We start from the raw sequence: 12,276 nt of genomic DNA, 5'->3' as shown, positions 1-12,276 counted from the left end.
TAATAAATGCTGCTTATGAACGACCCCTGTTTCGTCACCTGCGTGATGACTTCGCATCATACTTAGGAGAAATGCTTCAAAGACCTCGAGATCTACTGACTTCTCACGACCCTTCAGCGAGTTCTGTCTCTAACCGTCACCGTTGCCTGTACCCCCACAAACAGCACGACCTCTATCACAAGCCTGTTGTAGCACGGCTACAACCGGTCCCCAATTGTCATATCAACTCTTTCAACACACTCGAGACTACTTGGAACGCGACTAAAGCGAAACTCGTTTCTCAGTGGAAGATTATCCACGCTCGTAGTCAGCGTCGCATCAAGCGAAGCATGGTCAAGCATTCGACCGCATTGAGGAATAGCATAACTAAGCTACAGCTACCAGGACCGACAAGCGCCGGTGACTCGGTAAGGTCCTCCAAAGTAGGGAAATGAGCCCATTCTTACCCTCGTCATAGCAAAGCGGGATAGCCACTTCGGCAGTTTGTCCCGACCGAGCACAAGCTTTGGATTCGCTTGTTGCAGAGACCGAATCTGTGGACGGAGGCTCCGAGCAATGTCTGGCCGATTTTGACGTATGTACGGAAGAACTGAATATACAGAAAGACGGATATAAACCTGGGGACCTTTCGCATAAAAAGCGCAGATCAGCCGATCCTATGGAGAGCGACAGGAAGGCAGGCGCTGCTCGAAGACCCAGCCATTGCCAACTCGACCACGAAGGTAAGAGGGCGCTGACGCCTGACCAGTACGTAGCCATCAAGAAGCAAGAGGCCATTGCGCTTGTAATGGCAAAGTTCAACCAGTGGTTCGATAAGAGGCTGGAGATTATTTCTTGGTTAGTATAAAATCGCCCCTCAACACTGCCACGACTCGCGCTGTTCTCCGAAAAGAGGCTGACATGCTTCTAGTATGTCACAACTCCCCACGTTATTTTGCCAACTCCTTCTCAAAGGTAAGGCGTCAGTTTGTGCTTGGAACGCTAACGATCTAAAGATGCCTATGAAGCATCTGAAGCTTCGGGGACTCCTTCGGGCTGCTCTGGTGGCGTAGGCTCCGGAAATAATAATTCCGGACAAGGTCAATCAGGTCGTTCAACTCGCTCTAAACGCCGACTTGGCGGAGACGACCAAGATGGCTCTTCAGCTGGTGGCGACGAAGGCGACCCCGACAGAGGCGGCAGTAAACGGGCTAAGAAGGAAGTAGAGGCCGAGAAGAAGTTCGCCTGTCCTTATTACAAGCACGATCCAAGAGCACATAACAAACACCGAAGCTGTGCCGGGCCGGGATGGACATCGCTTCATCGCTTAAAGTAGGTGTCAAAGGACATTAACTCGTGTCATCATACTGACAGCTATCTGACAGGGAGCATTTGTACCGCGCGCATAGGCTTCCGAAGCATACCTGCCCCAGATGTAACGAGCCCTTTGAAGATGCTAAGGATCTAGGCGACCATCTTCGAGCCGAGGAGCTTTGCAAGAAGCTAGACGTGGTCCCGGCACTGCAGGGCATCGACGAAGCTACCGAAACGAAGTTAAAAGTGAGAAAGAAGAATTGTCCCGGCATGACTGACGAGCAGAGATGGGGAGACATTTACATGATCCTTTTCCCGAAAGCTAACCCCAACGCCATGCCAACTCCATGTAAGCTGATTCGGGTGTTATAATGACGCGAAGATACTAACAATGTTGCAAGACTACGATAGCACTGACGCTCTTCGATTCTCCAAAAGTGTGGAAGAGTGGAAGAAGACCAAGAAGCGGATGCAAAAGGATCTGCCTAAGATTGTGCAGAAGAAGGTTGAGAGATCGTTCGACAAGGTACAGGTCGATGTGCTCAATGGACTTCCCGACATTATCCGAGACTGCTTGTTCGAATTCTTCAAAGACTCGTCACATGATGATCGGTCACCATCAGCTACTCCCGCCGCAACCCCGAGGGCCCATACGCCCAGTATCCCTACCGCAAGGGAGCAGCCTGCTTCAACAACGGAGGAAATCAAGGATACCTCGCTGGACATTTCGCAATACCTAGAGCCCAGCATGATGGGCGGATTGGAGGAATTTGACTTCTCCTTCATCGAATTTGGGAGTAATGCTGACTGCGGGTTTTTCGACAAGGAATCAGACTCTGGCTATGCTTCCACTAGCACCGGGAGAGGCGTCACTGTCGAGACGGAATTGTGAAGGTTTGGGAGATTCGAGCTGTCGTTTTCCTACCGTCGATATGCACTTGGACGAATGCGCTTACACTCCTTTTAAATGGCCCTCTCTTCTGTATTTTGCACTGGGGTAATGAGCGTTGGAATACCGATCACTAGCTCTGCGATAGAAGCGGTTTCAGATCGTTTATGCCGTTAGCATACACTGAACACTACGTTCGAATATTGACTCGTCTTGTTTGAATATGCCTCATTTGATGTTGTCATCATACCAATCCTTCACCTGCATGGGAGTTCATAGTTAAGTAACTTCTATACGTGTAGACCATGTTGCTGAACGCTAATGCGCGTGAAGACGTTGAAACTGACGTATATTCTCTCGACTCGTATATGCCTACCCGGAATAGCTAGAGTTGCAGGTTAAGCTTGAAGGTTATTTGGGATGAATATTATCTCTAGAGTTAAGCTGATTAGTATGGATGCTTCTTTTTACGATTATAGGCCGTAAAATGTTACGGCCGTGCTGTAAAACCTCTCCTTTTCGGATACTTGCTGTCTAATTCGTGATAGTTACCTGAATAGGCATGTGTGTCAAGCCAAGATCGCGAGATCGATGGGTCTAGCTTGCTTTAGCCGACGAGCACTAATGCAGGGCAACTTGAAGTGACCTGCAGTAAGACGTATGCCGACATCTTTCCCCATACTGCTATGCACCTATCGGTATGTGCGAGCCCTGGTAGAGCCTATCGGTGGTGAACAAACTTAAATGAAGAAAATGGCAATATTTTCCCTCCTTGATTGCCTGAAGCTTACTTCCTATCCTACAAGGTTGTTGAGAACATGTTTCGCTTCATAACAGAATCTTGCTCAACGTCCGTCTAGGATAAATCCGGGAAAAAAGGGATTATTTCGTACGAAGAGGTTCATGCCGTGGATAAACTGCATGGTCATGGCGTTCTTGACTGCGTCGTTGGCGCGACTTGGGTATATCCAAGCAATAAGTCGTTCCGGATAGACAGAGACGTCGATCATTTCTTAAGTGTTGATCCTGCGATGATTTGCGATATATGACATAATCGGCGCCGGGCCGATACCACGTAAGGGATGTTCAGCCCTTCAGCTCTTGGGTCGCTTTTAGACAGCCAAGACAGCAAACACAAAAGGAAATTACCTAGAACTGATGATAATAAGCTGAAGTAAAACATGAAAAGGAGAATAAGAAAACAATAGCCCTCATGTTAGAGAACACATTTCAGCTGGCAGCTGCTTGATCCGATAGAGGTACCTATCGAGGTATTCCAGGTTGGAAACTAACCTTGAGCTGAAATGGCCCTTCGGCTTCGGATGATTTGATTGGGATGAGAGCTGTCATTCGTCTATTCATGTGTGCGTGTTTGTGATGACCGGTTCATGGCGCGGAAGATGTTCAGTTCGAAGCCAATAGAGGTAGATGTCACATTGAAATCGGTGATTATTTGGAATATTCATAACATTATGCTTTGGTGGTCGCTGTCATTATTATGCAGCGTTAAACTAGGAGAGAGGATAGGACGGGCAGGACGGGGATCGACAAACAAAGGGATAGGCATTAGACGAAAGGAAAAGAAGACGGAAAACAAGATATTGATTAGCACAGGAAATTTGATTGCATCGTGAACAATTCTTAATTCTCCATGTGGCTGCCAAGTCTGTAGGTCTAAATGAAGTTCGCATGGTAGAAGTGGTACTGCAGACGTCTGCACCGGTTTTGGCACATGTCAATGTGGATTTCTGTAGATGTTCAGTGGAATTTGCAGTGTAAAGTGTTATTAGTTGGAGAGCTGATTGTAGCGATCCCCCTCCCGCAAGCCACCAATAAATTGTGCCATGTGGGTTTGTGGATTTCACGGATTTGGACTTAGTGTGTGCATTGACCCCTATTTACCCCATTTTGTTCATTCTGGCAGGAAGCTACGATGTACTTAAAACATGTATCTTTTATATACCGGTACTTATAACACCGCACATACGACGCTGGAATTCAAAGTCACCAGGTTAGCTGGCCAGGCTGGCTAGCCTCACTTGATGCGGTGATGGTGATACATTATGTAGGTAGTACAGGTACGACATGTACAACAGGTACATCACTTTTACGGCTTTAGCACCGCGAAATGCAAGACTCAATTGTCCAATTGGATGGTGTTCCAAGCCTTATGCTGTTTCCTCAGTGGCTCGATTATCCTGCATCAGCATGCGAAGCCTGCAAGCCATGGTTCTGTTTGCTCTCACAGCGTCAGGGGCCGACGCACTAATTGATTTTTTTAATTGTTATTTTCTTTAGCGTTCCCCTTGCCTATCCTGTCTGCATATCCACGCCGTCCGTGATGGATCTTTCTGCGACTTGTCGTTTCGCGCATCTCGATACCAATTCATAAAGTACTAACCTAACTTAGACACAGAGTAGTATCAGCTAAGGTTCTTTGGGGGCGGGCTCGAAAATAAGGATCGGGAAGATAGGAATAACAATACATTAATCGATACTAGTGGACGGTTTAGAAGTTACTATGTACATAGAACCTTCAGCCACCCCTGTTCCTTGTCAAAACTTTGACCACTCTTGAGTATCAAAGTTCTTCAGTGCCTATACGAGAGATAAACCAAAAACTTCATTACCCTATTGTGTGTGAATACCCTCTTTTTTAACATTCTGCCGGTCTTCGTCTTAACTAACAAGCTTCGACTATCTGAACAATTACTTTCCTTCGCCAGCCCATTTTCTTTTTCATTTGTTTGATCTTTGATACCCCCCATCCTCTTCCATCACTTTTTGATCTTTTCTAAACCATCTTCTAATAATTCCCTAACTCGAACAAAAAAACCGTCTACTTCCTTCCCCCGGCCCGTACCAGCTACCAGCCACATCACGACTAGCGGCGTTTTGATTCAGAACCAAATTAGCGACGGCGGAAAAAAGGCTCTATGAGACGAGTCGTCAACCCATCGCATACTTTCGTTTCTAGGTCTCTATTTGTAACAAGCTTCCGTCCGGTCACTTGTCGCTCGCCCGCCGCTATTTCGAAGGAGCCGAACGAATCCTTCTGATCCCGCTCTCCGCTCTCCGTACGTACCCGCGTGAGAAGCTAGGCTAGATTATACACGTTTCGCTACCGCCTCATATGCGGTTGACCGACCCGCAGCTACGGTGCGACTAACCGCTCCAATGCCCTGGCAACCGCTGCCCCGTATCGCCTTCGCCGTCGCGACCTATCCCTTCGAGACTAAGAACGAGAATGAGCTTCCCTTAGAGATCGGCGATGATCTATACATCATCGAGGAGACGTCCGACGGCCAATGGCTACGGGGATATCTATTGGCGCCTCCCTCGCTTCTGGCCGGCTTGACTTCCGTCAAGGGCCAACCCCTCGAAGCTCGCGTCTTCTCCGGCATATTTCCGCGCAGCTGCGTCGAGATACGCGAGGTCCTAGGCGACGGCGACGAGAATTCGGAAAACAGTAGCAACTACCAAGTAGATGATGATGCGCAGCCGATTGGCAGCGACTCCGGAAAGAGCGGAGTGGCCCCGAGCACGAGAAAATCATACGCCAGAGAAGGGGAAAATGGCAGTAGACCGCATAAATCAAACGGTATCGCGCCAAACGGGGCCATCTCGCGAATTACCGAGTTGAAGATACGCGAACCGGGCGTACCTAAGCCAGCCGCGCCGGTCCCGATGCTGAGGCTGGGTGACGAGACGCCTACCTCTACCATGGAGCCCTTGATAGACGAGATCGCGTCATGCCTGCGCGAGTGGCACTCGACAAACTTCCACGACCTTCTCCTCACTAGGCAATACACCAAGCTCGACAAAGTATCCCAGCTAATTCAGACCCTGGATTTGTCGAGGCGGCAATTCCTGCACAACCTACTCACAACCCGCGAATACAATGCGCTCCGGGAACGGACGGTCTGGGACTTGGTTAGAGGAAATAAGCTCTGCGGAGGAGAGGTGATCGTGCGCGATCCTAACGAGAGAGGTCGAGTCCTAACCGGCGACGACTCTGTTGTGGAAATCACTAAGCTGCAGTCCGTTATGAGCTTGTTGGACGAACCCCCGCAGCCACATGTCGAATTGTCCGCGTTGCACCACCTAATGGTCGATATCCGAAGCTTTGCTGGCTCCTCAAACGATCCCACAACGTTGGTGCTGTACCTCGTCAGCAAATCGGTCGGGGGAACCCTGACGACGCTCTCGGAAAGCTACATGATCGAGGTACCGTCCGGTGGCACGATGGGCTACTTAACCAGGAACCCCCAGATGCGCACTTTATTCACCGACCTGACCTCCGCTGATATCGGCGACGGGCCGTCCGCGGACTCCGAGCTGTACCTGATAGTGAAGGTCCGCTCACCGCAGCAGGTTACCGTAGGCAAGCCGGTCTCGAGGTCGGGATCGTTCGGCCCGCCTAGCACGCCGTTCTCGAAAGACAAACCCCCTTCTTCCGGCGGTAATAAGGCTTCCAGGAGGAGCTTGATGTGGGGGACTACGAGATCGGCGTTCTCTAGAGGAGGACCGAAGCTCGATTCCCTCTCGGAGCAACCCGAAGAGCGACCAAGAACAGACGGTCTCGACAGCAGAGACGGAGCGATGCCCCCGAGCACGGCCGGTTCAAGAGCGGCGCGCCCTTCCGTGGACGGACCGCAGCCGACGCAGATGATGGCGGAGAGGATGGTGGGCATGGGCGTGTTAAGTCTGAATTCGATCATGAAACAGGACGAGGAGACGGAGCACGTGGTGACGGTATGGTCGCCGTCCGCGAAGTTCACCGCCGAAAAGTACGACGCTACCGAAGGTTGGGACGGCATGGTCCGCGATCTTCTAGAAAGCAAGTCGGGCCACTACGAGAAATCGAGAAGAGCAGAACGGTTGCAAATTCACCTGAGGTCTTTCAACAGCCCCGACGCCGACGCTCTTATCAAAGCGACCCCTACTTTGCTCGCCGGCATCAGCAAGACCAACAAGATGGGGTTCTCCGGTGCGCCGACAAAGCCTCGGTCCGATATCTATGTCACGGTTACCGAAGCCCTCTTGGCCCGGCAGAACCTGATCTCTCGTTTCGGAGCTAGCGCTACGACTATTTCGAGTAACGTACACGGCGCAAATCTCATGGTTTCCATGGAAGTTCGGCGGTTGTCGGGAGAACGAATCGAGGATTGCATATATCCCTCCTCAAATTCGGAGCCGATGAGCACGTGGCGCTCGTTCGCCGTAGAGCGCGGCGAACATTGGGACCAGACTCTTCGGTTGTCGCTATTGCCTGCCGATGTCAGCATGGCGCACGTCGTCTTGACCGTTTCTGACTTGCCTAGCACGCCATTTGCGATTGCTTACATGCCATTATGGGACCAGCAGGCGTTCTTGGGTGACGGCATGCATTCTCTCCTCCTCTACAAGCTCGACGAATATACGCAGACAGCGCAGGCCGGGCCGGCAGGCAGAGGTGGATATTTGACTCTTCCTTGGAGCGCTCGCAGCGACTCTAGCGAAGTTACCGGTCCGCTCGCGACGCTTCGAATCGAAACGTACCTTTGCAGCACGAGATTCTCGCAGGACCGAATCATTCTTGGCTTGCTGAAATGGAAAGAGGGTCCCAGGGATGAGATTCCGTCCTTATTGAAGCAGCTGATATTTGTGCCCGAGATCGAGGTTGTCAAACTGTTGAGCGATGTCCTGGATGGCCTTTTCGGTATTCTAGTTGAATACCAAGGCAACGACGAGTACGAAGACCTCGTTTTCACGGCCCTCGTCAGAGTCCTGGGCATAGTCCACGACCGTCGGTTCAACTTGGGCCCCTTGGTCGACCACTACGCCGAAAACAAATTCAACTACCCTTTCGCTACGCCTTGCCTTGTGAGATCCTTTACGCGACTACTGACGAAGCCGACCGAATCAGAGACCGCGCGAAAACTGAGAGCCACCCTTAAAGTCGTGCGCCATATTCTGAAGTTCATCACGCACGCGAGAGGTCAGCAAAAGGTCAAGGAAGCCGGTATTGGTATTACGGGTAGCACTGCCGGCTTTACGCGACACCTGCAGAGCATCTTCAAGGCTCTCGACTCGATGATGCGAAGCACCGCGCCGGTCCTGGTCGGGAGCCAGACGTTGGCGGTGCAGCATTTCCACACCTGGTTACCCGAGCTCACGGGGTTGCTTACGACCGAGGAGATTCTTCACATCGCTATCGACTTTATGGATTCGTGCGCTCTAGTCAAGGGCAAACTGGTATTGTACAAGCTCGTACTGATAATCAACTATTCTAAGCTAGATCTCTTCTCCGGCCCAGAGCAACGATCCGCCCTCAGTGCCAATACCGTGAGGTGGATCGCGCCGCATTGGGGACAAGTAGAAGAAGTCACAGAGCAATGGAAAGAGCAGGTGCGCCTCTGCTGCTCGGTTCTATCTAGTCAGGTCGATCATCTCAATGCCGAGATCCCGGACTACATCCCGAAGATCGTAGGGTCGTATCTGTCTATTCAAGCTACCGAGCTAAAGCCAAAGAACCGATTCTCGCTCCTCTTCCCCGCGACCTATCCGTTTCCCAGCAAGCAGATATCAGGCGATGCCGTGCAGTTTGACGAGGCCTTGATAGAGTTGTCGGCGATCCTATCAGCGCTCGCGAACTCGCCGAGCGGGATGCAGCTCGAACTGGCGGCGGACGACCTTACGAGCCTCCTAAAGGATACTCTAAACGTGTACCTGAGCATTCTCCAGGGAGAAGCCTTCCCGTCGAGCTGGCTCAGCGTGTACATATACCACCACAAGTCTACCATGAGGACGTTGCAGTATCTTGCTAGCATCCTCCTGGAATCTTTCTTGCCTCACCCCGACGAAGCGGAAGACTTCGACACCGAGCTATGGCGGATGTTCTTCTGCACGTTGCTCAAGCTCGTAGGTAGCGGACACTTAGCGCTCGAAACATTTTCGGAGCAGAAGCGAAGAGCGGTTTGGAAAATTGCCGGCGACGTCAGAGAACATGGTGCCGACTTGCTGAGACGAACCTGGGAAGCTATCGGGTGGGAGACGAGCCCCGACGAGCGAATGCGATACGGACTGACGAAGATGGGAGGTTACCAAGTCCAGTACGTGCCTACGCTGGTCGGTCCCATAGTCGAGCTCTGCTTGAGCGTCCACGAAGGCCTTAGGAGAATGGCCGTGGAGGTACTCCAGACTATGATCGTTAGCGAATGGACACTGAGCGAGGACCTCTCCGTCATACAGACGGAGATGATCGACTGCCTGGACGGATTTTTCAAGGATAAAACCATGACGGAGAGCATCTTGCAAAAGCTGTTCGTTAGCGAGCTTCTCGAACGATTCGAGCCGCTCTCTCATATCCCGGGGGATCCACTATATTCTGCGCTGAAGGGTCTCATCGAAACCATCGCCGAATTCCTAGACCTCCTCGTCGCGGTTCACAGCGGCGACACCACGAGCGAGGCTTCTCACCTGATTAATCGCTTGCAGCTCATGGAGTTCCTCAGAGATATGCAAAAGGAGGAGATATTCATCCGCTACGTCCATCAGCTGGCCGCGTTACAGTCCGACGCCAGGAATCACACCGAAGCCGGGCTAGCCCTTCGCCTCCACGCTGAGCTTTACGATTGGGACCCGTCGAGATTGACGGGCTCCCTAACGGATCCGGACCTTCCAGAGCAGTCGCATTTCGAGCGCAAGGAGCGCATCTATTTCGACATGATCAAGCACTTCGAGGACGGGGAAGCGTGGAGCAGCGCCCTCGCCGCTTACAAGGAACTTCAGGCTCAATACGAGAACAACGTCTTCGACTTCGCTAAACTTGCGAGGACCGAAAGAGCCATCGCGACAATCTACGAAAAGCTAGCCAAGGGCGATAAGCTCGTACCTAAGTACTTTAAGGTTGTTTACAAAGGTCTCGGTTTCCCCCTGAATCTGCGCGACAAGGCATTCGTGTACGAGGGTTCGCCGACGGAGCGTACGTCGGCTTTTACAGATCGTATGCAGGAGCAGTACCCGGCCGCTCAGATCCTCACATCTAGCGACGTCGACAGCGAGGTCGAGGGCCAGTACCTCGTGATCTCGGCTCTCAGCCCGCATCGCGACCTCGGCCACCAGGTGTTCCAGCGGGCTAGGGTCCCGCAGCCTATCCGAGATTATCTGCTCTCCGCCCACGCCCAAATGTTCTCGGTGTCTTCTAAGCGCAGCACTAACGGTCCCGTCGAAACCCACTTCGCCGAAAAGACGGTTTATACCGCAGCCGAGCCCTTCCCTACGATCCTGCGACGCAGCGAGATCGTGAAAGTCAGTACTATACGACTGAGCGCTAAGGAGACGGCCCTCGAGCGCATCGTCCGCAAGACGCAGGAAATGACGACGGTCGAGAAGCGGCTAGCCGAAGACGACGACGAAGAGATCGCGCAGCTCATGGTAGACGCCATCGCCATCTCGGTCGACCCCTCCTCGGAGAGCAGCGTTGCCTGCTACCGCCAACTTCTGCCCGTCCCCCAATCCGAGGACGAGGACGAGCCGGAACTCGACCCGCAAGAAAACGCGATCAAGATGGCGCTCGTCGACCACGCGATCATGATCAAGAGGTGTTTGACGAGCTTTTCTCGCAGCTCAAACCCCGTCCTCCTGAAGGGATACGAGGACTCTTATAAACGTAAGCATCCATCTCCGTCTTACCTAACGTAGCTAACACGACCCAGACTTCTTGTCGACATTCGCGCCGGAGATCGCAATATTTGCGCCCGTTCAACCATCCCGGGAAACCGCTACCAATACGCCGTCGCCAACTTGGCAACGGGGCTCTCCCACCAGCGAAAGCCATCCCCAGGAGCATAAGCCCAGCGCCTCGCTAACAAACGGTACCGGCATCGTGGAAGAAGCGGCGGCGCAGCCCATCTCTATGAGGCAACGCGGGACGCGACTCAGCTTCTTGGGCGGCAAGAAGAAGGATTCTCAACAGCTGAACGGCGACGCGACAAATCTGCAACAGCCAAAGGCTGACAGCGATTCTAATAGCCAAGTAAGCAAAGGCAAGGATAACTCGAACCGAAGGAGCATATTCCGCAGCCAGTCAAATGACACGAATACCAGCTCGAATCAATACGCCCAACCCTACCCAAACGGAATCGTGGACCCAACCACGCCGGATTGGGTGATGGACCGGTCGCGCAAAAGTAAAGAGATAGTCGACGTCGTCGAGAGGGACTTCGATAGGCCTAACGACGGCGGGATAGGGTTCAATTCGGTCAGAAAGAGGCTAAGCATGTTAAAGCTAGGAAAGAAACCGAGCAAGCCGAACGGCTTCTTCATGGGAGGGGTAAACGAGGAGCCCTAGCAGGTCCCAGCTCGCGATGCTGGCGTGTACACAACGGACGTCGGGAGTAAAGGGAGGGGGGAATACCAAATTTGGCGGAGCAGGATAACGAGAAGCTTGACGAACAAAACTGGCGTTCAGGACTATCATTTTTGACGAACGGGCGAAGTGGCGCCGGAACTTGACTGTCGCATCGATGCTATTTACCCGCGCTGGCGGACTCTTTTTTAGGTGTTGTTTCCATTCTTCTGTTCTTCGATAAGGGCTGTCGACAACGACGATCTCTCTTCTCGGCCCGTGGGAAAATCAGTAGACCTACGCACTTCCGGCAACGAAGTTTCAATTTCATAAGTCAAAAAGAGTGTTTTGCAGATGATCAAAGTCGGGATTATCATCTCGACTCTTATTCTATCTATATAGGAATTGAATTGTATGTATGATCTTTAATTATCAAAATACGTAATCTTACGGCCTTTTCGTGTTCGCTTCTTTCGGGCTACTTTACCATGTATTTATATTCCGTCGACGTTTTAGCAAGTTTTGGCAGGTCAGCGACCTTCCGTCTCGCTAATCGTCCGATGGAAGGGTTGGATAAACCAATTAGGGTAGAGCAAACTCCCCACTTGATCGGACGTCTTGGTATGCAGTAGCTCCCTATCACGAAACTGCCGGATAAATTAGAAGGGCGTCCACATGTATGAATAATAGGTACCTAGTAGGTAGGTAAGTAAATCGTTCGACGAGTCTAACCCGAGAACGGTCCGCAATCATTTCGGAGCGT

General features: G+C 51.8%; 2 protein-coding genes across 2 annotated transcripts; both read left to right on the top strand.

Moving 5' to 3' along the window:
- Positions 1 to 71: 71 nt before the first annotated feature.
- F4807DRAFT_455919 (uncharacterized protein) lies at positions 72 to 2,185 on the top strand (the record flags this gene model as incomplete). The annotated part of the gene is made up of 6 exons (XM_048000796.1): positions 72 to 407; positions 458 to 837; positions 911 to 954; positions 996 to 1,311; positions 1,365 to 1,642; positions 1,695 to 2,185. The coding sequence occupies 6 exons, from the start codon at positions 72 to 74 to the stop codon at positions 2,183 to 2,185; spliced, it is 1,845 nt and encodes a 614-aa protein (XP_047858797.1).
- A 3,174-nt stretch (positions 2,186 to 5,359) lies between these two features.
- F4807DRAFT_455918 (uncharacterized protein) lies at positions 5,360 to 11,516 on the top strand (the record flags this gene model as incomplete). Its single annotated transcript, XM_048000795.1, has 2 exons — positions 5,360 to 10,835; positions 10,882 to 11,516. 2 exons carry the CDS (start codon positions 5,360 to 5,362, stop codon positions 11,514 to 11,516), a joined length of 6,111 nt encoding a protein of 2,036 aa, XP_047858796.1.
- Positions 11,517 to 12,276: the final 760 nt, after the last annotated feature.

Source organism: Annulohypoxylon truncatum (genome assembly GCF_022578515.1).
Source record: "Annulohypoxylon truncatum strain CBS 140777 unplaced genomic scaffold F4807scaffold_2, whole genome shotgun sequence".
NCBI lineage: Eukaryota > Fungi > Ascomycota > Sordariomycetes > Xylariales > Hypoxylaceae > Annulohypoxylon > Annulohypoxylon truncatum.
This window is presented reverse-complemented; position numbering and strand designations above follow the sequence as displayed.